The sequence below is a fragment of the Lipophrys pholis genome (genome assembly GCF_963383615.2).
Source record: "Lipophrys pholis genome assembly, chromosome: 5".
Classification (NCBI taxonomy): Eukaryota; Metazoa; Chordata; class Actinopteri; order Blenniiformes; family Blenniidae; genus Lipophrys; species Lipophrys pholis.
The window spans coordinates 13172384-13199396 of NC_137628.1; the positions used below are offsets into that span (position 1 = coordinate 13172384).

The 27013-nt window shown below is 43.5% G+C and overlaps 1 protein-coding gene across 1 annotated transcript; it reads left to right on the forward strand.

Annotated features, from left to right (window-relative positions):
* Positions 1-6210: 6210 nt before the first annotated feature.
* nacc1b (nucleus accumbens associated 1, BEN and BTB (POZ) domain containing b) lies at positions 6211-26340 on the forward strand (the record flags this gene model as incomplete). The annotated part of the gene is made up of 8 exons (XM_080462671.1): positions 6211-6313; positions 20035-20187; positions 20847-21089; positions 22771-22992; positions 24090-24552; positions 25169-25466; positions 25736-25833; positions 26012-26340. The coding sequence occupies exons 2-8, from the start codon at positions 20062-20064 to the stop codon at positions 26338-26340; spliced, it is 1779 nt and encodes a 592-aa protein (XP_080318797.1). The 5' UTR covers positions 6211-6313; positions 20035-20061.
* Between the last annotated feature and the right edge of the window lie 673 nt (positions 26341-27013).

The following is a 27013-nucleotide window of genomic DNA, read 5'->3' on the forward strand; positions in this document are numbered from 1 at the left end:
GGGGGGAAATAAGGTCAAGCTTAGGAACAGAAGAGAGGATTTATCTTCTTATGACACAACAGTCATTCTGCATGCTGACAATGCATATGAGAAGCAGTCATATATTTTAACACAAGTACTTTTCAGGTCTGTTTTCCGTGCACAACATGTAAGGTCTAAAAAACTCAAATGAACACAGAAGAATATGCTGATTTGTACAGAGTCCTAGACTTGACTTTAAATTGTGACCGCATATTAACATTTGATGGGCACAGATTATTTTGTTTCCAAAAACTTGTGAATTTGTGCTTGATGGCCTCAAATTAGTATTTTGTGGCCATGAAACACTCTCAAATTTAGTATCTTGTGGCCAGAAAAATACTACTATGAAGCCATAAAATAGTAATTTGTGACCACAAAATACAAATTCAAGACAACAAACTTAATTTGTGGAGACGAAGTTTTGATTTGTGGCCACAGAATACCAATTTGTGTCACAAAATAATAATTTGAGGCCACAATATATTCATTTGAGGCCAGAAAATATTTGTTTGTGGACATGAAAGACTACGAAATACTCATTTGTGACCACAAAATTCTAATTTGTGGCCAGGAAATATTCATTTGTGGCCAAATTTTATAGTTTTATTTCAGATGTCATGTCTGGGACTCAGATTCTACAATTTTCCATCTATTTTTAATAGAAAATGGAAAAACCACAGCAAGCTTCCGATACACTGAACAAAAAGATTAGCAAACTTGAAATCAAACGAGCTACAAAATTAAATCAAGTCATATAAATTGGTACAGTTAATGGCCACAATAAGGCCCAACATTTCCTCAAAATTGTTACAAAAAGACTCAAAACTATCATTAAAAGGATTAACTATAGCAGAAAGACACCACAAATGACATTGAAGCTTAAAAATAAAGCAGATGTGCCTAAAACAATTCTAAAAAGGTATGTCAAATTACAAAACATCAGAAAACTATGCACAAAATGACTTGAAGTTGCAAAACCAGACCACAGAGATATGAAATCACCACAAAAGGAAGTTGAACTTATGCCGTGTGACAGAGAATCAACACAAGGAGGCAACCGTAACCAAACCATAAAAAAGGAATTTAAATGTATAACTTAATCTCCATTGGCTCGACTCGAAAGCTATTAAAGTCGCATGGTTTGAAAGTTTTAAAGTATGTTGATTTTAAGTTACATCCATTTTGCGAGTTCGACGGTAGTATTGAATCAGAGTTTTTCTTCAGTTCAGCTCCATTGATTACTTGGGGTTGTGTCTCCGGCACGATTCAGTCTGTGGGGAAAACTAGTCTGGCTGTAAGACCGGGCAGGCTGGGACCTGCCGGTTGGTTTTGATCATTTTAATACTTACAGCACAACTCATATCGAAGGAATGACACAATCATGTCAGTAGTTTTCTTTTCTTTTATTGGCTGCATAAACATTCAGAGGTGAAAAGTACTATGTAAACTGCCTCTGGGCGGGAAAAAGTGGACTTCTCCTAATAAGTTCTAATAGTTGCATTTAACTTCAATATATTTTGTATATATCACAAAACCATACACACAAAACTAGTGTAGGTTTTCAAACATATGCCCATTGTTGTTGATCCGTTCAGTTTTGGGTAGTATTTATACACTGAACTACAATATTAATGAAAAAAAACCAACAAAAACGTTCAGAATGAGCAGAAAGATCCTGAAAACTAACGCAAAGGGAAGCAAAATGATAACAAAGAGTAAATGAGGACCCCAAGGGAAACAATATACCAGTAATAATAGTGTAGGTCAACATGAATCCCAGGGATACAAAATGATCACAAAGAGTTAAAAAGTACCATGAATGGTAATGGTACACTTTGCACAAAACCAGAAAGAGAGAGTGCAAAATGGCCTCAAAATCTTTAATAAGATTTCTAAATGGCCATAAAAGGACACAAAATGATCATAAAAGCTAAATAAAATGTGACTTCAAAGGGATGTAAATCCACCATAAACCGACACAAAATGTCCACAAAGACAATAAAGTGGTATCGTAAGGGGGGTTGGGGGTCTTTGACAAGTATGTGTTGGCCTGTAGGAACTTTGTGCCACAATCTGACCATGGTGGTGACTGTGTTGCGCTAAATATTTTTGTAGTGAATACAATCTCACTCCCACGAAGAGTACTTTTAGTTTTTTTTTCTCTGCTGATAGCTATTTAATTAATCATCTAAAGCTTATAACTTCATGAGATGATTGAACCAGAGAACATGTCCATTTGATTTGTTGGGTTTCTCTCTGTTAAAAGCACCTAGAAATGACTGTGTTTCATTTAGTGCTATATAAATAAAGTTGAATTGAATTGAATTAAGCATCAATCAAACCCTTAAACTCAAAATTGTAATTTTGTACAGAGTTCTATCCATACGAGTCACACTTAGTCTTTAATTCAGTAAATATATTCATTATTACATCGAGTTATGATTTGAAGAGTGCTGGACAAATGACCCAAATCCCACATATGTTGCCAATATTGCCACTTAAAAAAAAAAAGTGTTATTAACAAAGAAAGTACACTAAATATGGCTAGTTACATTTAAAAACAGATACGGTTGCAGTATTGTAGTTAGTAGATGCAGGGCCTGTTTATACAACAATGTTTTCGAGTGAAAATGCAAGGCTTTTGTTGGATTTTGGGTTTCTGTTTACACGAGAATGGTACTCGGAGCCACTGAAAACACAACTTTTCGAAAACAACTCCCTAAGTGGAACTTTTAGAGGGCACTCAAACTCCGTCTCCATGGAAAAAAGGGAAAACGCAACTTTTCCATAATTTTTGACCCATCATCCGCACAGCGCGGCATTACAGCGGACCCGGCAATGGGGTTGTTTTAATAACAGGTTCCCGAGTGCAGAAATTTGAAAACACCGTGTCAGCTTTGACGTGTACGTGGACAAGGCAAACACTTGCTGGAAACAATGATGTCATCACCTCACCTCTCGCCGATAATCCCGCGACACTCTCCGTGTGAGGACTTAACAACAACAGCAATAGGGGACTCCATGCTCCAGATTATGCTGCAGAAGCGACTGATGCATGCCATTTGGTATAAGGCCAGATGTTGGATTTCTCAAATACAAGGATTTCTGCAAGCTCTGTGTTTTCTCTCTCTCTGTTTTGGTGTATTTCTGTGTGCAGTGTTGCTGCACCACCTATAGATCTGGCATACATACATACCACATCGTTAAATGTGATGTTAAAAGAGACTTTCCCTGAGATCATTGTCTGTGGTGGGTTTGTGGGGGCAGTTCTGGCCCCCCAGGCGCTCTGAAGTTCTTGCAACAATCCTGGATTACGTTTTGTGTGTGAAAATAATAATCTAAAATAATCTGTTAAATTATATTATCTAAATCCCACAACATCTTGCAGTTCGTGCAAGGATGGGGAGGATGAGGATGATGAGAGAGTGGGAGGGAGAAACGTACTCCGGCATGCCTGCACACATCTGGATGGGGGCGCTGTGACAATGGATGCCCAGAGAGCGTGGCGCTATACGTCTGACACAGGAGAATTATAGAGTTAATAGTATTTGTCATGACGGGGAGAGGGAGCGGGAGGCGCAGAGCCGAGTCTGGATGCAGTCTCATCCTGTTTAGGATTCACCGTGCGCAGCGCCTCGAGGCCCCGGAGGGCGCACGTGCCCGGAGTCTGCACTTCAACCAGCGGGGATCGAACCCTCACACACACACGGATACGTCCTCCAAGGATCGGAGCATCCACACACGCGCACACACACACAAGACACCCGGCCCCAGTGAGGTGAGTGGGTGGAGGATGGTGGGTGGGGCTCAGACGGCCGGGTCGGCTGGGGACGCAGCTTGTCTACCTGCATGCGCGCAGCGGTCGGGCGCGCGTAGGCTTCAACCTGCAATCCGCGCGTTATGTTACATATTCCCGCCAAAAATGTAAAAGAAATATTAGGTTTAAATATTCTGCAGAATAGAATTAAACACTGTTTCATTATAAAATGCTTTGATTTTTCACATTTAAAGCAGATTTCTTACATGCATGAAATAACTTTGTGGTGGTCCTGATGGAAGACGCACGATGGTGAGTTTGCATGTTCTCCAAAGACAACATGCGGTTGAGGTTGATTGGTGAGTCTAAAATATCTTGTGTTTGTGGGAGAAACAGAAATAATTGGCCCTGAAGGGGGCTGCACGGTGGTTAATCCAGATCAGGGCTGTGAAAAACACATTTTAGATCAGGGGCCACATTCAGTAAAGATAGCGCCATAATAATCCTCAAATTTAAACTTTAAAGTTTAAATTTAAATTAAAGGCGCAGAGTATATGTGTTGAAAATCTCTTTATTTTCATAATTACTACAGAAAATTACTACAATGTTAACATAAAGCAAATTGTAATTATACTTTCTGGTACAAAATACAGTGAAATATCAAAAAAATAAACACAATTCTGTTGCATTCCACATGTTTTCACCAACTCACTGTGACAGCATGGCTTTGAGGCGAGTTTGATAGCAATGATGCAGCTATCTGTCATGGCAGCATCACCGATGTCTCAGCTCGGGTCTCAGGGTTGTGTTTTCTCCACTACTCTTAAGAACTTGGATTGAATTTGCTTGGTGGTTTGGCCGGATCAGAGCCTGTTGTGGGCTGGTTTTAGGCGACGGGCCTTATGTTTGACATCCCTGAGGTCATGTTCTCCAAAAACATGTATTTGAGGTTGGTAACTCTAAAAAAGAACCTTCTGTTTGGCATAAGAAAACAGAAATAGTTGCTTCGGCACGGTGGTGCAGTGATTAGCTGTGGTTCCAGTCTGGTCGGGGGGGTGGGGGGGGGGGGGGGGGGGGGGGGTGTTGCATGTTCTCCCACAGTCCAACAAAAAAAAAGGCAGGAACCTGCACATCTAAAACTTTGAATGTGTCTAAAAGTCTGAGTCTGAGTCTTCTCCACTACACATCAAATGCAGAGGTGCTGTGATATTTAGGAATGTTGTATCTGAATGAATGTCAGTGGTTGGTGTTTTATTTAGCATTCATTGTTCGACTGTGAATCCTCTCATAAAGTAAGTGGTCCTGCTCATGTCCTATGTTCCCCCACATAGTTATTCTTCACTGACAGATGCCGAATGATCAGACTGATTGCAATCAGTTTGCATGCAAGTTAATGGATTAATTATGAAAACTACATTCTGTAAAGATGGCTAAAGATGGAGTATTAAGAAGCTCTCATGTATCATATGAAAAAAACAGAAGCTTATAGTGCATTGTTTAGGCTGTGATCAGGTAAGTCACCATCTTTCTTACTGTATTTTCTATGAAAATTCCACAACACAGGACCGAATTGAGACGCTAAACAATGAGATAGACACTGCTGCCGGTATATTGCTGTGAAAAACCCCACCTGATCCATACCATGGCCTGTATGGTCACATCTTGTACCAGGACCCTCTCAGTGCAGCATTTGTTCCAGAGAGGAAAGTCGTTGTGAAAGCAGTCACACTAAACTACTGCTGCATTCACGATCAAATTGTGAACGCATCTTTATTTAATTTACAGACTAATGTTAATGACACAAGAACATATTTGTGATGTTTTTGAACCCCAGCTTTTCCTCAAAGTCCCAGGGCCACATGTTGGACACCTGTTATAAAGGGTTAATACACTACGGTAGATCTGTGAGACAAAGCCTCCTGTCTTTCTGTCCACTGTGTGTGTTACTGTGTTTGTCTGTCTACTATATGTCTGTTTGTTTTCCACCTGTGTGTCTACCTCTCTCGCTCTCTCTACCTGTCTGTCTGTCTGTCTACTTGCCTGTCTGTCTGTCTACCTGTCTGTTGGTTTTCTACTTGTGTGTCTGTGTATCTGTCTGTTCTCCTGTTGGTTTTGCACATGTCCCTCTGTCTGTTTACCTGTCTGTCTGTTTTGTACCTCTCTGTCTACCTCTGCTTTCTACTTGTCTGTCTACCTGTCCCTCTGTCTGTCTACCTGTGTCCGTCTGTCTGTCTTTCTGTCTGTCTGTCTGATCGGTAGCTCTGCGATCTGTCCACAACCCCTTAAATAAAACAGACCCCTCCCCCTCCTCCTCCTCCTCCTCCTCGATAGCGCCGCGCTCCTCTCCTCTCCTCTGTGTTCGTGCGCGTGTGCCTCTGACTTGTGTGCGTGCGTGCACCGGCTGCTGGTTCACACGGCGGTGTTACAGTCACACTGAATGACTGTGTACAGAGCGAGGCGGAGGGAGACACTGGACCGCTTCTTGTGTGCGCCGCTCCTCCATTGAAACACTTTCCAGCGGACTACAGCCGAGGGGTGAGTTTCGTTTCTTTACCCCTCTTCCCATGTGGCTGAACGCGGTGGCACCGCTCGGCGGGGCGGACCCGGTTCGGTTTGGGACGGGTCGGTCCCGCATTGTGTGTGTGTGTGTGTGTGTGTGTGTGTGTGTGTGTGTGTGTGTGTGTGTGTGTGTGTGTGTGTGTGAGGTGTTAAAGTTGTGCTCGGTGTACTATGGGGGGAGGGGGGGGGGCACAGATGGAGGGGTGCACTCCAAACTTTACCCAGCTCACCCCGGCTCTCCCTCCGCGCTCTGCCCGGGCTGTCCCTCTCTCACCCCGGCTGCTGACACGCCGAGTCCCCGGCTCCTCTTTCCTCCTCCTCCGCATTCCTCAACTTTCCCCATTGCACTCCTCCCGGGAAGAAGCTCCTCTTTTTCGGACCCCCCCCCCCCCCCCCCCCCCCCCTTCCCCCCCATCCCCATTGGTAAACGGGTTTGGATGATTTTCCTCACTTCCCCCCTCCTCTCCTCCGCCTCCGATCGCGCCATGCCGGATCATCCGTCTGTCTTGTGTCCCGGGATGACCTGTTGATGTCGGCTAAAGATGGAGAGCCTGGATCGCCCTCCGCTACAGACCTCCCCTCTCTGCCTCGCTCCCCCACCTCCTTTCTCCTGCTTTAATATAAAGAAAATAAAGACTAAAGACTGTGCGTCGCCTCCTGTAAACATACACCTTCTTTATTTTTTCTATATTTTGGGAGGGAGTATGATAAATAATTTCCCCCGCTGTGAGATTCGGTAAGCGACATTTTGGAAGCGTGTCTGTCCCGTGTCGGTAGCTGCCATTCGGCCGGAGGAGGAGGAGGGAATCCGGGGTGAACGGACATCACACACCGCTGGCACGGAAAGACGGAGAGAGGATGAATATTTCATCCGCCTCTCTGCTATTTTGGTGACACGTTTCTTTTGAGAACAGAAATAAAGGAAGAAGATCTCAGTGTCTTTTCTGCTCCGTCCACCACCTCCACCTCCCTCCCTCCTCCGTCCCCCTCTTTTCCCCCCGCCTTCCTTCCCTCCCCTCTCCACCGGGGGGGGGACGCACCGCACGCACGCACCGGCCCGGGCCAGCCGAGGACTCCCGAAAAATCCTCCCGGGCATCGAGGCTGGCACACGGCGGGGCACCGAGCGCTCTCCGCCGGCTCCCTCTGCCCCCACTGCACCGCTGCTGGCGGGCTCCTCCTCCTGCTCTGCGGCTCCTCCGTCGGAGAGACTTTTACGTGAGATTAATGTCTGAATTGGTGTTTTTCGGGGAGTTTCGGCTCATGTGGAGGCTACACTAATAGCCACGGTGTGGTGCATCCCCCCCCCCCTCGACACACACACACACACACACACACACACACACACACACACACACACACACACACACACACACACACACACACACACACACACACACACAGAATAAAGTGTCGTGAAAATCCGCTTGTTTGACCAGAAATGCCTCCAAAGTGTGGAGCTGGGTGTTTTTACTGGGATAAGCAGTGTCAGTGGGTTTAAATAGTTTAGGGTGAAGTGTTTGACTCTCAGTGGGTTAGCTTTAGCGTTAGCTGCTACGTGCTAACAGGCCACCTTAAACCTGTCCACAGAAACTCCAGACCCGATCAGGAGCTGAGGGATACATCAGCAGCCAGAAAACTACACCAACCCAATCTCTTTGTTTTTTTTTTAGTTGGAGAATGTGGTTAGTCTGCAGAGTTTAAAAAAAGTTGAAAAGGACTCCATACATGAGACGGGTTTCGAGACCGATGCTCTGCTCTTTGGTCTTGACTTGGTCTCAGACCTTTAAAATCTTAGTCTCGGGATGCTCGAGTCTTGGCTTGTTGTTCTCGGCCCCCCCGGAGTCCTGGTCTTGGTCTTGACTCGGTCTCTGCTTCTTAAAGTCTCGGTCTTGGGATACTCTGGTCTTGACTTGGTATCGGCCCCTTAAAGTCTGGGTCTTGTCCTTATCTTAGGATGCCGTGGATCTTGGTCTTGACTCGGTCTCGGGTCGGGTGGTCTTGACTGCAACGCTGCGGGATACACAGTTCAGGAGCCGGTTCTATTTATAGCCATAATGGGGCACATGGGGCCTCTAAGGTCAGAGGTCAAGTGGTGTGAATTAACCTTCTTTTAATGTTTCCTGGAAGTTGTTGCGACCTCTCTGACCTGTGGGGTAGAAAAGGTGGCGGGTTGCTTGTCCTTGAGTGACATGTCAAAGCCCTGCAGCGTGTTGGAAATAAATCAGACGGGCTGCAGCTTGTCTCCCCAACACTTTGCAGAATATGATGAATATCTGCATCCGTGGGCTTGATTGCCTTTGACTCGATTTATTTATTTTTTTGTACACCTGCTTTGTCTTAGCAACTGCCTGCTTATTATTCACATGATTGCACGTATTTACACCTGGAAACAACTGCGGGCATCGTTTATTGGTCGCCTAGGAGCTCCGCCGGTGACACTTGTCGGTTCAATTGCTCGCTCAAGGCCGCAGGAAGTGCAGATGTTAGCGAGCAGACAGTATATTTTCAGTGCAGGCGTGTTTCCTCCCCCGTAAGCCTGCGCATAGGTCAGAAACAGTCACTTTTAATTTGAATGTTTTGCTCAAGGTGCTGTAGCCTGTTTTGATGAGACAGTAATCCATATTACCCAATGCATGTAAACAAATCTTGGAAAAAGTCCAAAATACATTTAAAAAAAAAAAAGAAAGTGAAAAAATAGCAGTCTGAGCTTCTTTGGCTGAATTCTAATTGCATTAATGCGATATGTATTGATTTCTTTATGTAGACACAAATTGTCTAGCCACAATGCCGTGTCAAGGGACTTTCGTGGGTTAAAATTGACTTCCCTGTAGCCAAAACAACATCGATTATAGAAAAAAAAAAAATAAGACTGTGTTGTACAGTATGAATGTCATCCAGATAAAATCGGCCATTATGTTCTAATCCGACAATCTGTCTTTGTTCTTGCACGGAACAGGACTGCCCAATTAATCAAGCGTAATGACATTGCAATGGGAGTTAATCCACACTGTAATATTAATGTTATCTTTTAGTATCGTATGGGCTGAGTGCTCTCTGAAAACTAGTTTGAGCGAGACACTTTGTCCGGGGAAATACACTGAAGTACTACAATCACGACACAGTTTTTGCTTCTAACTTTAGCTTTAAATCAATTTGTAGATAACAGTGCTCTTTCTCTCGGCCCGAATTACACCCACTAACAATGGCACAAGATGTTTTTGGTTTTTTTCCTATCACATGTGCATCTGTAGTGTGTTAGAAGCATAGCAGTTTTTTGACTTCATTTTTTGGCCATTTTATTCCTTTGTATTTGTGCTTCTGACTTTGTGGTGTTTATATTGTGAATGTGGACATTGTTGTTTTGTATATTGTACAGCCTTAGTGGTGATATTAGAATGTATTAACATGGTAATATCATTACCTGAACTACTCTTTTATATTGTGAAAAGGTTAGATTATATGAAGGCATTTCATTATGATATATCACACTTTTGTTTTAAAGATTGTAAATGGAAAAAAAACTACATGACAATTTCCGATAATGTATTTTTACGACGCTAACAGGAGAAAAAGAAAATTAATGTGGTATGTCCTCCAGTTAAAATGATGTCCAGGAAGTAGAGATTTAAGGATATGTCCCGAATCGGTTGAAAAACGCTAAATTTACAGTTTAAATCGATACAGCAAAAATAGTATGGGGATACACTTTTTAAATGGGCTATCTGCTTTTGACTTGACTTATCCAACGGCATAATGTGACTTCCGCTGGTCTCTTCCACGTGTCCACAAAAGCATTTACTTTTCTAGCAGTTCAAACCGGACCAACATGGCGGCTCGGTCTCAAACTTTCTCTTTTGTTACTTAAACAGTTCAGCAAGAAGTCTTTCAGAAAACATTTGAGGTTAGGAATAAGCGGTGCAGTTGCTGAATCCGTCCTTGCTCTGCTTCCACTGCGGCGGCAGGTGACCGACCGTATCAGCCACTTCTGTCCCAAGGTTTTTCAACCGCAGGAGACATTGTGAAAGTTCAGAGATCTCAGCTAGATATCCTGATATTCCTTAAGAAAAACATGGAAACTCCAAGCCAGGGACACAAGCTGCACTGATGTTATTTAATATGATAATAAAGATACATTTATTTAAAGAGAATAACCGTACTTGTAATTTACTTCTTTCATGAAGACATTTTCAGTTTCACTTTTTGCAAAGAAAGAATTGGGGGGGGGAGCTGTATTTTTTTGTTTAGAAGTAAAGATTATCACAGACAAATGTTTTTTTCCAATTTGTCTTGAAAAATTGACAAACAACAATTGTCAACATTTTGACCTCAATCTAGTCTCCTTAAAAACCGGGATGCCAAGAGTTATGTACTTAAAATACTATTTCAGCCCAAGTGGGAAGTCTCTGTGTGGTTCTCTTCGAGCCCTTTGGGTTCACAGGCCTAATTACGGTGTAAATTTGAGTTTTTAACCCCGACGTGACCGCCTCGCCTCGCCTCGCCTCTCTTCCAGGGTGCTCACCGTCGCAGGGGAAACTGAGACCCATTGTAAATGAATTGTACTGCTGTGGATTTGGATCAGACGTGCTTCACTCCTGCTCTCTCTGTGCTTTACTTCACCGTGTCGACATCGATCAAACTAATTAGTTACCATAAACTTAAAAATTAATTACGATGAAATGCTGATGGCTCTCCTTATTCTCAGGGCTGCCCTTATGGAGACGGGAGGCTCGGGGCTGCTTTAGTCCACCTTTCTTTTTCTTTTTTCTTTTTTTCCAAACAGGTCTTTTTAAAGGTTTGCTGAAGCGCCCGGTTTCACATCCACACCTGGAAGATTAATGCTCCTATCAGTGTCTCGTATTGTTTAAGAGTTGGGTTTTTTGAGGGAAACTAAAGGACCACCTTCGGATGGCCTAGTAATTTGATCAAGGTTACGTCAGTGGTTGGAATATTTTGGGGGGGGGTGAAAAAAAAAAGTTGTGATTTCCTTGTTTTGTTAACCTATGCTTCTAGCCTTCAGCGATTAAAGCACAGCCGTATTCTCTGCGCTGTATACCGAGCGCGCAGGTCTGATGAAAGCCTCCGCGGCTCCAGTCATTGTCATGTGTCTTGCCGAGCTGTTTGGATTGCATTAAATCCGCCGCCGCCAGATCAACAAAGTTCAAGGTGCTGCCGCATTGCACAGTGTGCCGCTGAGCTGATTCTGGGGGAGCAGAGAGCTTCACGTCTGCCTCGCTCCACGGTGAAACAAAAAGCCCTTCATGTTCTGAGGGAATGACAAGATAAGTTTACCTTTTAATGCATCAACGTCTCCAAAGCTCATTATGGATAAAGCTCGACGATCGCATGCTGCAGTCGTCTTTGTTTCGCCTGTTAACGACTCCAAAAGGCAGAAACGACTTTAAAAATCCGAGGCATACGTGTGCTTAATTTTTTATCAACCCTTCAATCTCTGCAATTTCCCTTAAACAGGTGCTTTCTCAACTCTTAAGTGTCTCTAGAATCTCTCCACTGAGCCACCTTTGTGTGACTTTAGTGATCAGATGCTCTTTGGTGTACATTTTCTCGTACATTTAACTGTTGAACATCTGGGCGCGAGCTGCTGAGAAAGCAGAAAACTCTTAACTGTTTTTTCTTTGAATACATGTGACTACTCGCAGATGGAGGAAGTTTTGGTTTTATCCAAGGTCAGTGCTGGGAGGTTCAGTTGCAAAATAATTGTGGAGGCCATAGCGTTAAAAAGGAGTTGGACCTGGTCGTTGGCGCAGAAGTTCTAGTTTCAGGATTGCCGGTTGCTTTTGGATGTTTGATTAGGATAATCTTTATATGAACAATAAATGTTTAAACAGTTTACTATTTGGGTGCCTGTTTGTACCGGGGGTCTTTTGGCGTCGGTAGGCAGTAAAAAGTAAAATGCTTTTAATTCAAAATATCTGGCAAGTAAAAGCCTGCAACTGAGGTACCTTTTACACCAATGGTTCTGCACCAAAGCTTATTGTATAATTTAATTTGTCACACTTGTATTTATAAAATAAAATGAATTATGTGTCTTATAATACAATGATTAAGGGTTTTACTACCTTCTTAAAAACGGCGTCCCACTGACCCCTAGATTTCTCTCTATGTTGGGATTTATGCGATTAGTCAGCTAAAGGCTGATGGATGTTATTGCGTCTGATGGATGTTATTGCGTCTGATGGGTGTTATTGCGTCTCCAGTACGCATAGAGCAGTGCGTAACAGTCACTTCACCCCTGGAAGTTCTGCGTTGAGATTGTTTGTGCCGCAAAATAATTCACCGCCATACCACTAGGGGGCGTAGAAGAATCTGTCCCAAAACCGTATGAAACTTGTTGGTAGCTTATTTTGCGGCCATAATGAGCAATTTCACACAAAGATCGCCAGTGACGCGGCAAATTTTTGCTCCGTGCTACAAGCTAGCTTCCTGCACGGTGTCTTCCGTATTATTCCAGGTCCGCAGAGCGTTGTGGACGCCATTGCAACCAGAATTATTTTGCTCCGTTGAGCTTCACTCTTAACATAACAGCACTTAACCAATAAAGTGAACATTTACGACCCCATCATTTGGATCATATCTAGAGTTTCATAACATGCCCCATGACGTAGTAGAGTGGACCAATCACAGCCCGTGTGGTTAGCAGAGCTTCCCTTTGCATTCTGTGTTGCTTCGTCGCATATTTTGAACGTGTCATAGCGAATTACGAGCGTCTCTGTTTTGGTTGTGTAGCGAGGAGGCGGGGCTGAAGGCGAAACAGGGGAGTTGGTTCTGAAAAGAAACTCCATATCCATCGTGTGGAAATAATTTGACTTTTCCGCGGATGACAAAACACAAACAACCGTGATTTGTCCGTGGCTGCCGTGCACAGACACGGTTCAGACGTAATCTGTCATAATGCGCCTCCTTTTCAGAAGGAGAGAAAAACTGTCAGATGTTGGAGTTGTAATATGTTAAGCTGTTGGATTTTTAATATCCAGGTTCTAGACTTTGGAGTTTAATTGTTTAAATCGCTGCACTTTCAGAGAGAACCTAAGTTGAAGAGGTCAATGGCATTTCAGCTGTGTGAGCAGATGTGACTGTTTTTACATGTGGGTACTGAACGTGTACATACATGTCTAGAATGTATAAAAGTATTTAGTCTATTGTAATACAATACATATCGCGGTCTTTAGTTGTTATTTTTCGAATAATATAATTCCTTAATCATGATTGTACATTATTATATATATTATATATGATATATATTCTTTAAAAAAATGTGCAATTAATTCATACCTTTTCAAAAGATCATTGGCTTGAATATAATAGAACAGAATTACCTAAGTTTATACCAGTTGTTCTTTTTATTTTTCCCATTTAAAATAAGTCTCAACTTTTATTTGATATTTAGTTTTGTAATTTCTTATTTTACTTTTCATGTTCATGTTTCACTGTTCGTGTGAAATTTACCTCAAGAGCCAGGCACAGTTTATTTTTTAATGTTGCACTTTAAGTGTTGTTATTGACCTTCTATGTGCACGTTATTTGCACATGTTGGCAAAATTGCACAAATTCTATAAATTAGACTATGTTCAGCCTAAATTGTCTTATTTTTCCTGTCGGCTATGTTTTACATCGGGAAATGGTTTGGTGGCACTATTCAGAAATTTGCAAATTAATCTCAAAAACCAATGTCAAGAGAATCGTTGTAAATTCGTTATCGTGATTTTATTACAAAACAAGAGCAATGTGAGATTTCTGATGTCCACCAAAATGTTTTCGGATCACCTCAAAAATTATTGTGGAATCTTTCATGAACTAATATGCATCTGTGGTGAAAAGATCATCAAATCCATGCCGTAGTTTTGATGAAATATTGCTAACAGACAGACAAACTATATTTAACTGTCATGCAGCCATCTTCCACTAGTTGGGGCTATAGAGCTCTCAGACAGCAGTCTTGTCTCCTCACGACACTGCTCGAGCAGACTGAGGTTTTAAAATGGCGCAGTTTGTCTGTCATTTAATTACTAGATATTAATCTGCACTTGGTGGCTGCTGCTGCTGCTGCGAGCTGTGCCGGCCACACTTCCATCTGTTGGATATCGTATACCCAGAGACGCTGTGATCCAGCTCATCACATTGAGCTCACTTGATCTGCTTCCACATAACTTTGTTACGGGGTAAATGCTTCAGGAAGCTATTGGATTCCGAGGAGAATGAATAAACATTGCTGTTTACCAAGCCTTTTTTTTTTTTTTTTTTTTTGTTTTAGACTAGCCAACTGGCTTTATCTAAGTTTTTAGTTTGGATGACAGAAGTTGGTCTCCTGGAACATCCCTCATGCAGACTTCAAACAGCTCTGCCTTACATGGTCTGAGATGCTGAAGTTGAAGCTCAGCTGTCAGGAGACTCGCTGCTCTCATGTAGTTCAGTGTGATGGTTGAACGGCTCTAAACTCTTTTTCTGGCCACCTCTCCCCCCCCCCCCCCCCTTCAGAAAACTCCAGTGACCTCAGCTCAAAGGACAACCCTCTCGTGTTGCAACTGCAGCATTATGTGCATATAAACACTTTTTGAAGAAAAGTCTGTGATTAATGGAAATGTATGTAGATTTTTTTTTGAGGCGGGGGGGGGGGGGGGCTAATGCTGAAATGGCAAGTCAATATACAATTGTTCATTCCCAGAATGCCCCCTGAGTTGAACCCAGTAGATTGTCTTTGCAGCAGGTTTTTAAAGCGTAAAGTAGAACTGACAAAGGCGAGGAGAATCTGAAAGGAGTCATGTGTGGAGAATGGTGTCTCCTCAGCGAGGTGCTGAAAGGCAGGTATGATCCGTGCACAGGAGGGTCATATGTGTCGGAGGAAATAAAGGCGTGCGTACAAAACCCTTCAGGACGGTATGTACTTTTTCTTGGATGTACTTTGCCGTCTGTATATTTGAAAGATTCCGTTCAACCTTTTTAATTTTAATATTTCCTTAATAACCTCCACTTTAATGCAAAAATGGGATGACTCATTATGTCTGACTTCAGTCTTAAAATGATCACGTGGTCCTTGCACAATGAAGCTGGAGTCAAATTACAAGTGCTGACAGTCAACATAGTCAGTGGATTTGGTAGAGGAGTTTCCTGGCTGTTAGCCAGTAGAGCGTCAGAGTATTGAAATGGGATTTGGGGTAAATGAACAAACAGGTATATGTCTTCATGCTACTTCTGAATAACGGTGCTCTTTCTCTTTTTAGACCGAGTTTAATCAATCGCAACTGCTGCTTTATTTATTTGATTGCAGGCACGCTTGCAGTTTTTAAAGTGGAGCACTTTGTTGACTTTTTAGTCCATTTTCCTTAATTTATTAGCTTCCGACTTCAGGCATGTTGCCTTCAGGAGAAATATAATGAAGTAAAATGACATGCGGAGCAAAAACCAACAGCGTGACGTGCTAACATAATTTATCGTAGGCAAATCAATCTTCAGTGATATGGATATTGTGATGACGATACACTTGCGATATGTCGTTCAGCCGCCATTTCTTCTCCTGCTGCTTATTCTGCAAGCTTAACTTTGTGTATAATGAAGACAGGATGTTCACGTCATATCCTTGCAATACAGGTTTTAAAAATATTTTCTAATAATAATGTACTTTTGATGTAAATACTTAAACATCATAGGTTTGGACATGAATAAATTAAATGCTGACTCACCTATTTTTGAGACCAAACAAAGTGAACCCCCCCCCTTCCATAAATCTTTGGCACTCCCTGCTGTGGGGTCGCCCCCGATGGGAATCAAAGTCCTAGGGCATGACCAAATAATCCAAAATATGATGAATTATGTATAGTGTATTGAGATTACTCAACTCTAGGAATCTACCATACAAGTAGAGTTCATTTAAAGACACAAAAGCCAAAGTGGCCTGATAATAGGCTCTGTTCAGGACCAATTGTAAGTTTTTCCAGAAATGAATTCAGCAAAACTTTCTGAAGTGTAATAGGTCACCTTTAACATCCTGGTTTACTTCTGGGAACTTGCAGCGGGCATTGTCCTTTCCAGGAGGCGGTCAGCCTCGGGATAATGGCCATATATAATGAATACTGGAAGCCATCATTTGCAGTTCAAGACCAGAGTTTGAAGAGTGAATAACTCACTTTGTTTGACATCTGCTGTATGCTCTGTCGGCAGTAGGAGCAGTTGTTGGAAGCTTTTTGACAGAGTAATAATTTGACAATTGTTGGCGATATATTCTGCACATGACCACTTAGCCTGAACTGTTCCTCCCATGGGAGCCGTAATCCAGGTCCAGGTCCAGGCTCTGCATAACAACATGCTTCTAGTCATCCATTCTTGAAATATGACGGGGGGGACATTAGGCTTTTTTCTTAAAGATTGGACAGTTCTGGGGACTTCTTGAATGAACAAAAAGGTTCTATGGTCTTTCATTCTCTGCTTTTTCACCTCAAATGGGTCCAGTAGCTGCTCTCTAGCTGCTGCGGACTTTGGAAGTTCTGTGGTCTTTTCAGAGTTGTGGAGCAGATCTAGTAAAAGATCCCCCCCTCGTTCAGTCCGGTATCCTTTGGGTACACTGGTGCAAGCTTTACAGACCTTGTATTTCATCCTCAAGCTGGCTGAACACAGTGTGGCATGTTACAAAAACATTCTGATATTGTTAGTAGAGCACTCACGACTCGTTCGACTGTTCCAACAGTGTTACCTCGAGGCTGTGATGTTATGCTCCTCTTGTAAATGTGACATATTGTATTTATTTATAGAGCTGGCACCAGATTCACTTGATGGGTTCAGATTGTTTTGTGCTTTGCAACATTGTGAGAAATTGGGAGGCGACTACCTGTTTATCCGAGGAAGTGAGCAGGTATTCCACGATTGGAGGCAACTCGATCAATGCGTGGTAGGCAGAGAATAGAAAGTTGTTTGTGAATTCTTTGAGGTTTCCTTTTGTTGGAAAGAAGCTACATTACATTGATCTGGTTACATGAAAGCGTCTGATATGTTGCTCTGCTGTAGTTTTCTGCCTGCCGCTGCTTTAGTGGGTTTTTGAGATGACCTGGTTTTTAAATGTCTGAAGTTGTTTTTCAGACTTTGGTGTTTAAATGTGAATCTTCTTAAAGAAGAAAAGCTTTTTGGAATTGTTTGGAATTAAAACATGGCATTTGCCATAACTGCAATAATTTCACGATTGATAATGGTGTATGAATTCATAACATTTCAGTTTGGATATTATCATTGATATAATACTTTTCTGAAACGCTGCTACTGCACATCTGCATGACATATGTAGGAAATAGCTCTTCTTAGATGGACAATAACAACAACGTTTGCCTCCAGAGTGTCATGACCCCAGTCCATATTTTTATGGGACTATGAGTCACTGTAATAACAATCAAACTTCATCTGTCCATATGAATGTCCATGTACTCGCCATTGATACTATTTCTGGCGTGTTGTTCTCTGATGTGTGTGTGTAGTTTAGATACAAAAAACGAACAATGGCACCCACTAGTGGCCATACATGCAAACTACATTGTTTACAGTGTTTCTGCCGTTTCCGTGTAGATGAACATCGTTACGGAAGGAAGGAAACATTTATTTTTGATTCATTGCCAATATGCTTTGTATTGTTTTGTAGATTATTGTCAAAATATACATTCCTATTGTACATTTAAATATTTTTAAGATATTTCTTTACTCTTAGAAAAAGAATTCCCTTCCCTGATTTGTCATTTCTGTGGACAGGGAAATGACGTCACCTAAAACTCTGTTTACGGCACAGAGTACTTTCATAATTCACCTCTGAGAGTGACACTTAAGATTCAGTCTTACACTTCGCTGAAAGTGCGAGTAAAATGCTTTATAATTAACTTTTGAGTGCGGCTTTCAGCGAAGAATTTTTTTACTTATAAGTCGACTCTTAGCAGGGTTCTTAGGAGAAATTCTAAGAAGCTTGATAAATACGGGCCCTGAGGTGCGTATGCATCTAAAAAATCAGCCCTTATTCTCAGTTCATGCAGTTGATTCACGCTTTTATTACATGTTGAGGTATAAATCAACAGATATATGCAATTTTAGGTAGTTTTATACTTTCGGCGCTGATTTGATTATAAATAAGAGGCTCCTAAGATTACTTTCCTTTGAGGCTTTAAAAAAGTGACAGGTGAACTTTGAGCATTGAAAGAAGTGTGCGACTAAGAATTTGTAGCGTTGTTTTACTTACATTTAGAATCATATTGATTTTAATTAGGGGCCGATTAACGTGGATTTTTTTGAAGCCAATTCCAAAATTAGAAAAAAGAAATTCTGATAACAAATATATTGGCCCATTATAATTTTTTGTGCTGGGGTGACGAGTCAACGTAAATGCGTCGATTAATAATGGCGTACGTGGATGCATCAAACATGACGATGGTGAAATGAACGGAGTCACGGCGTTCCCTAGTGGATACGTAACATGAGTACATCAGAAAAACACCATAATCCTTGCATTTTATTAGTGAAATAAAAGTATGAACATCTGCTGTTAATCCAATTTTTGTCAGATTACCGATTATTCTCTAATGGCTATAAGCGGCTAATTAAATCGGCTGGCCCTAATTTTAATGTAATTTATCTGGCCTGGTCTGGAAAATCGACGATGAAGAAATGATCCTCGTCATCACCCCAGTCCTGTGTGGAACCAGGGTTAAATGTGTGTGTGCGTGTAATTTCTATTGTGCACCACCATACATCCGTTTCCTTCCGAACATGAAATTTCTAGGTTTTGTCTGTGAGGTTAATCAGGCTGGTATTGTTTTCTATCGGCGCTTTGTTTTGGAGGTTCCACTCATCATCGTCATCGTCATCATCCTCACTGCTCGCCGGGCTCCAGATCCATCACTCGGCTCCGGTTTAAAGTGTATTTGTTCAGCGACGTCGTGACTCACCTCGGAATTCTCATCTGTTTACTTCTGCTCCATCATACTTGGCTGCAGCTCTGTGTGCATTTCTAAGCAAAAAGAAAAAAAATGGAATGAATAAATAAAGGTTGCGCTCAGAAGCCATGGCAGTGAAATTAATTTGGTGATGGATACTCGGTGTATTTAATTGTACTTTGTGGCAAGTTTGACAGCTCCTCCACTTTCTGATCACAGGCTTCTTTGTCGGCTTCTGACGAAGACGAGTGAAATAGATGAGTTATGTAAGCCGCCGTGTTTTGACTGAGACGGAGCGACATGAAAATAACAAAGTAGGCCAAAAACCACCAAACAGTTTATTAACTGTGAATTAGATGTAATGAAACAAGGTTTGGGGAGAAGAAAAAAAAAAGAAAAGATAAAGGCTTATATAACTGTCGCTGTTGGCCTGAAATTCTCTTTCATTTGGAAGTTTTGAATTAAAGTTGTTTACCAAATACTTAATTCATTAATCATCACAGACTTTACTCACCCCACTTCTTCATTTTAAGTCTCTATTCCTGCCTCTGTCTCGTCGGCGTCTCGCAGCCTTTCTCTGCTCTCTCCTCCGCGTCTCATAACTCATTTATTTACAGTTTTTCTGGGTTCCCTTTGTGCTGCCTCATCTCGTCCTCTCATCGCTTCCATCCGTACGTCATGCCTCTCATCCTCGCGCAGATCTGCTTCCCGGCGACCTCCCGGTGACCCCTCCCGTCTCTTAACGTGTGCCTCTCTCCACCCTCCCACCCCACCCACCGCAGACCCTGTAGTGCTGGGCGGAGAGCGTTATGGCTCAGACGCTGCAGATGGCGATCCCTAACTTTGGCAACAACGTCCTGGAGTGTCTGAACGAGCAGCGGCTGCAGGGCCTCTACTGTGATGTCTCCGTGGTCGTCAAGGGACACGCCTTCAAGGTCAGGACTCCGACTTTCAGCCTCTGAATTCATGGGTTGAAGCCGTGTCATGTTAGAATCTTAAGTGTGAAAAGACGGAAAGGCTTCAAATGGTCAAATTTGTTCTGAATCGCTAATCTGTTTACGCTAAATGTTTGTAATTTTCCGTCACTTTCACAAGTCTTAAATTACGTATTTATTGACCGGCACTACAAATGAATGAGTTTTATTTCAGGGTTTTTTTATTCTGACTGAAGTTTTCAAGCAGTTTTAGGACCCGTTTACACAACAACATTTCATATAAAGACACACGCGTATCCTTGTTGTCAGTCTTTGTAAATCCATGTTTATTTTTCCCCCCAGTTGTTTCAGAACTTATTGTTAAGAAATGGACGAAAAAAAAAAAAAGGTTCCGATACCACCAGAGTGCCGCTTCTCATAATTTAAAGTCGTTTTTCTCGGCTCCCTCTGGCCATTTAGTGAAGCGGGAGAATAAATCTTCAGGACTTCGTCTATAAATCAAAAGTTTCTGCAGCGTAGTGAGAAAAAGTGATCTGAACTCTCCGTATTGTGTATTTCCTGTATATTTCCTGTATATTCTTGACACTACATTCCAGCCTGCTGGATCCCGACAGTGTATTTTTAACCCCCAACCCCCACCCCCGCTGTTTACCCCCCAGGCCCACCGCGCCGTGCTGGCAGCCAGCAGCTCGTACTTCCGGGATCTGTTCAACGCCGGCGGGAAGAGCTCAGTGGTGGAGCTGCCCCCGGCCGTGCAGCCGCAGAGCTTCCAGCAGATCCTGGCCTTCTGCTACACGGGGCGCCTCAGCATGAACGTGGGGGACCAGTTCCTGCTCATGTACACCGCCGGCTTCCTTCAGATCCAGCAGATCATGGAGAAAGGAACCGAGTTTTTCCTCAAGGTAAGACGCAAGAAAACGCTCTCTTTTTCCCCCCACACAGAAAAGTGAATAAAACATGAGCGCCGCCGCCGTGTCACCTGTTGTGTGTGACATTATGTCGTGATGGGAGTGTCCGTGTTTGCAGACACGTTCCCGTGACTGGAGGAATAATTGAAACATCATGCCGACACTACAGGTCCCCTCTCTAGTAGCAGATGATCTGATTAGATCTGGAGTGCCTTGCTGCATAAATCTGCATATTAATGAAGGGGAACCGATTCCCTTCAAAGTTCCCGTTAACACCTCCGCACACAGACGCCGTGTGGAAGGAGGAAGGTATAAATAAAACCCACAACAAGGAAGAAGGGAGGATGTGTATTAACGCTGCACGCTGCTCTTAAAGTGTCACTTATATCCAGACGCGGTGTGTTTACTCCACTTTGGCACGGTCCCGAGGAATGCTGGGAACTTGTGTTTGATAGTAACACTTCAGCTCGGGGAATGACGACGCCTTGTAGAGGAAGTATAGAAACAGTCGTTTAAAAAAGGTTTTTCAATAAACGAACCCAACAACAGTGTAAATGAACGAGTTGAATCATTTAAAATAGTTTAATTTGTGAAATTCTTTGTTCTTGATAAGCATTTCGTGCATGCTAACATCAGCCCCGAAAGAATAAATGAACTAGAATTCAATCCACACAACTAAGCAAAGATGATTGCAGTAAATGTCCCACTTACATTCAGTATAGTTTTTTATTTTATTTTATTTTTACAGTTAAGTAGAATATACCCATATTTGTGTCATTTAAATAACTGAAGTGAAATAAACTGGAGGAAATACATATTTTGTAATTCGACCAATCTACTAAATTGTATCTTATGTTATTCCTGAGCAGTTTGTAGATTACTGATGGTTGTAACAGTTTTACGATAATGTAAATATACATGCATGTTTGAACTCCGATCTATATTTTAGAAATATCGTAGATGCAAACAAAAACACGATTACTCGCGAGCGATGAACAATATATCGCAATTTGATCGTTATTGTGATTGAATTATGTTTCTCTGCACTTTGCGTTCATGCTCTTCATATTCAGAATGGATTTAAAATGTTAATGAAACAATCACCATCATAACATCTAAATATATTGACGTTACATCACTAAACATATTGATTTTACACAGTAACTAAATACATTTTTTATATTGCATTTTCAGTAAATAAATGCTTCACTGTACAGAAATATATTGATATCGTATTGTAACTAAATATATTGATGATCTTGCATGGTAACTAAATATATTGATAATGCACTGGAACTAAATGTATTGATGATATCACAGTGTAACAAATATGGTGATGCTCATGTTTATCAAATATACTGATATTGTACTATAACTAAATATTATTCATACAGAATTGACTGAATATAGCAACTAATATTATTCTGTAACTTAATTTATTAACAAAATTGCTTTAGAACAGAATCATTTCCTACCATTGTAATGTAATCCATTCTATCAATGACATTACACCATGACTTAATATACAATATTGATAATATTAGAATATAAATGAGGTATGTTGATACCATCACACGGTAAATTAACTAATTTAAATGTTTCCTGATCGTCATTGACAGACTTTTAACTCTCTTTAAGGAATACATTGTGTAACCTGTCTTTACCTTCCCTGCAGGTTTCCTCGCCAAGCTGTGACTCCCAGGGTCTCCACAGTGAGGAGACCCCGCCCTCAGAGCCCCAGAGCCCCGTCACTCAGACGGTGGGTGGCGGCGGCGTAGGAAATGTGGCGGCGGGCGTGGGGAGGCCCGCCTCGTGTCTGACGCCGCTGCCCTTGGTGTCCAAGGTGAAGACGGAACAGACCGCCACCACACCGCAGTCCACCCTACAGTCGCAGCAGGTAGGCCCGTCCCGTTTCCGTGGTGACGTGATGGCGGAAATGAATGCAACTTGCAATTCCGATTTTGGACTCTGTATGATGATACATGCTGATTATTTAATACGCTGGCTTTTGCTGTTTTCATTTTGTTACTTGATGGTACAAAATTGTTAACATCTTCCTCGTTATTGTTTAAAACAAAGTAATCAGGTTCTGGTCAGTTCAGTCAGAAAATATGAAAAATGTGTATTAAACACATCAGAGACTGGACCTGTGGGTGAATAGTAACACAAAAAAAAAAAGAATTGCACTTTGCCCTACAAAATGCAACTTTTTGAAAACGCTTCAACTCTGTCTCCATGGAAACAAAGGAAAACGCAACTTTTCTGAAATGCTGCTCCTCCACATGCACGCCACGGCCGTAGTAAATAGTTCTTCTGCACATGCATGAGTAGATGGACAATAACAATAAATAACAATACAATAACAAAAAAAGAACAGTGGTGGCCTCCAGAGTGTCATGACTCCCAGCCCACATTCTGCTTGGACTTGGTAGTTTTATAGTTGAGATTCTCTGAGTTTTGACTTAAAACTTTGACGTGTAAACGGGGCCTAAAAACCAGAGAAACACAAAAGTTTCCCGTCACTTATTTCAGAGACAAACTGCTTCCTTGTGACATCGGGTGCCGACGCACTCGTGTCTGAAGGTGCAACTTCCCAGGAAGAGCAAAGCGATCCCATGCTCCTGATTTCAGAGGACTAATCTCATCTGGTGTTCAGAGGAAACGCTCTGTTAACGCATCAGGACACACTGGTTACTTCTCTGGATGAAAACGCTTTCAGTGCATTTCAATGCACCTTTGAGGTGGAGATTTCTTCACCCAGCATTTGATGATGGTTGATTTTGAACGTGCTGTTAGCTTTTGGCTCTGCTGGGTTTTCCTGAAGTTTTTGAGGAGAGTCCGACCATGCTGAGTCGTTCTGGGGGTTTTAGACCCTGATGATAGCAGGACTGACTCCTTCCTGATGCTCTGATGAGCCGCCTGCAGGTCTTGAATGCAGAAGTGACTCTGATTTGTTGTTGCGGGTAATTAACTTGTTTCCCCCCCCGCCAGCAGGAGGGCTCTCCCTACTCGGTGGTCTGCACCCCCGTCGCCAAGCGGCTATGGGAGGGCGGCAACCGTGACGGGGGAGGGGGGTCCGGCGGGGGCGGGGGCGGCGGCATGAGGAAGGCGGCGCGCTACTCCTCCTCCTCCTCGTCCTCCTCCTCCTCAAACACAATCGCCCAGGACGGCTCCGGGCGCGGCGGGGTGGCCGTGGCGGCCGGCGGGGGGAGCGCCCTAGGGGGCGGAGCCGGGCTCAACAGCAACCACAACAACAATAACAACAACAACAACAACAACGGCAGCACCCCGGAGGGCACAAGCCCGGGCACGCTCAGCATGTACACCAGCGACTCGCCCATCAGTTACCACGACGACGAAGAGGAGGACGACATCGCGGACGACAGCGCGGAGGAGCAGTACAGACAGATCTGCAACATGTACACCATGTACAGCATGCTGAACGCCGGAGCCGCCGGTAAGAAGAAGAAGGGTTCATTGCAGGGTTACTGTGACGCCGCCACAAGTTTTACCTCCTCTGATCTCTGCGGCCCGCGCTGTTAGTTTCTCAAAACTTCTCCAGAGCGCAGTGAAAGACAGATTCACTTTCTTCGTAGTTTATCTCGTCAGACACAAGTACTGACATTATTCATCCATAGTCTTTTATCCTGCTGCAGCTGATCCCGGCTAACGATGACTGATTGTATTTTAAACTTAAAAGCTGTGAATTGTTGCCTCCCCCCCCTCAATCCATTACATAAATTAGTGGTGAAAGTAACATTTTTCAATTGAAACTGATTTTGGTAGATGAATAGACTTACTAGGAATCACCATATCGTTAGCTTTGAAGTGATAGAAAAGACTACTTCAGTAAATTATATTTTCATTGTAGTATATTTCATACAAAGTCTTGCTGTTATGGATGGGAATCAAAAACGCTCAAAATTTTGGTTACAAGTGGATGTTTCTTCAAAAAGAGGAAATACGACCGATACGCAGAACCGTTTTCACACAAATCTAACGTTTCTACAGAGTTAAGATTTACGCTGATGCCCAGACAAAGCTGGTAACGCTGGGTGGTTCTCCCTCTTCAGTGGTCGGTGAGCGGGTGGAAGCTCTGCCCGACCTGGCGCCGGACTCGGTGGGCGGGCGGGGCGGGCGAGGGGCGCGGTCCCGGCAGGACCTGGCGTCGCTGCCCGCCGAGCTCATCAGCCAGATTGGAAACCGCTGCCACCCGAAGCTGTACGAGGAGGGCGACCCCGCCGAGAAGCTGGAGCTGGTCAGCGGCACCTCCGTCTTCATCTCGCGCGCCCAGCTCATGAATTGCCACGTCAGTGCCGGCACGCGTCACAAAGTGCTGCTCAGACGTCTGCTGGCCGCCTTCTTCGACAGGTCAGTGCCTCCGTTTGTCTATCAACTGATGTCAGAAATACAAAACGGGGGTGGGTGGGGGCTTCAAGGAAAAAATGTATGTACGCTAAAACAAAAAAAAATCATGGATGACGATATGAATATGTGAGTATATTCTAGATGCATTGTACAGTCTGTTTCCATGCTCTCAAAAATTGTATTATAGTCAAGTGACTGCTGGTGGAAGAGAAAAAAAAGTCAAACCGAAAGCTGGTGCAGCTCTGAATGTGGGCACTGTGTTGTTTGCTCAGGAGCACTCTGGCTAACAGCTGTGGAACCGGCATCCGCTCTTCCACCAACGACCCCAGTCGCAAACCTCTGGACAACAGAGTGCTGCACGCCGTCAAATGTGAGACACACACACACACACACACACACACACACACACACACTGTTTGATCTATAAATACAGGGCGAGTTGCATGTCAGTGAAATTTTTGGAAGATCTTCAGAGTTCATGCCTCCATCCTTTTTTCTTTTCTTCGCGCCTCCTCCCACCCTCCCACCCCGTCTCTGCCCTCCTCCAGTCTACTGCCAGAACTTTGCGCCGAGCTTCAAGGAGAGCGAGATGAACGCCATCGCGGCCGACATGTGCACCAACGCCCGCCGCGTCGTCCGCAAGAGCTGGATCCCCAAGCTGAAGCTGCTGATGGCCGACACGGACGCCTACTCCGCCTTCCTCGCCGACAGCGTGAAGATGGAGGCCGACGGGCTGGGGGCGGAGCAGGGCTTTGACCCCGCCTCCCTGGAGGCCGTGGCGGCGGCGGCGGCGAGCAACACTACCGAGGCGGTGGGTGGAGCCACGGGGGCAGACGCCCTGCAGTCGGCGGGAGGAGACGGCAGCACTTTGTTTTGAGTGAGTGAGCGGACAGAAAGACGAGAATGGACAGATTGACGGACGGAGATGTGTTTCTTCTCTTGCACCTCCTCCTGCTTTTCCTTTTTGTCCATCGTTCCGACTCCTTCCTCCTTGGGAAGACAAGAGAAAGGTGGCAGAGGAAGGAGGTCAAGAGGTGACCCCCCCCCCCCCCCCCCCCCCCCCCAAAAAAATGCCAAACCTCACCCCTCATTTTTCCTCTGCAACCTTTAAAGACCCGATCCTTTTTTTTTTTTAAACCATGACCACATACATTCCCTGAAAGAGGAGAGCCCCTCTTGTTTGTTCTCTTCCCCCAAACTCCAGGTACACTGTTGTTTTCATATTGAATGTATGCCGAGGCAGAGTGAGATTTGTGCCGAGCTCCCGACCCCCCCCCCCCCCCCCCCCACCCCACAACTTGTTTGTCTTCACTCATCTGGACATTCGGATGAAAGTTTTCCCGGCGCAACAGTGAGGTTAGGGGGACGGGAGGAATGTTAATATGTATATCGGCATGGTCTATGGTCTCCCCGATCCCAGCCTGACCCCACCGGCACGCTCTTTACCCACACCCACCCCCCACCCCAACGCCGGTGTTCCGATCTGTTGGTCAATCGTAGCAGCAGACAAGGAAAATGGAGAGATACTTGACTAAATTTACCCCCACCCA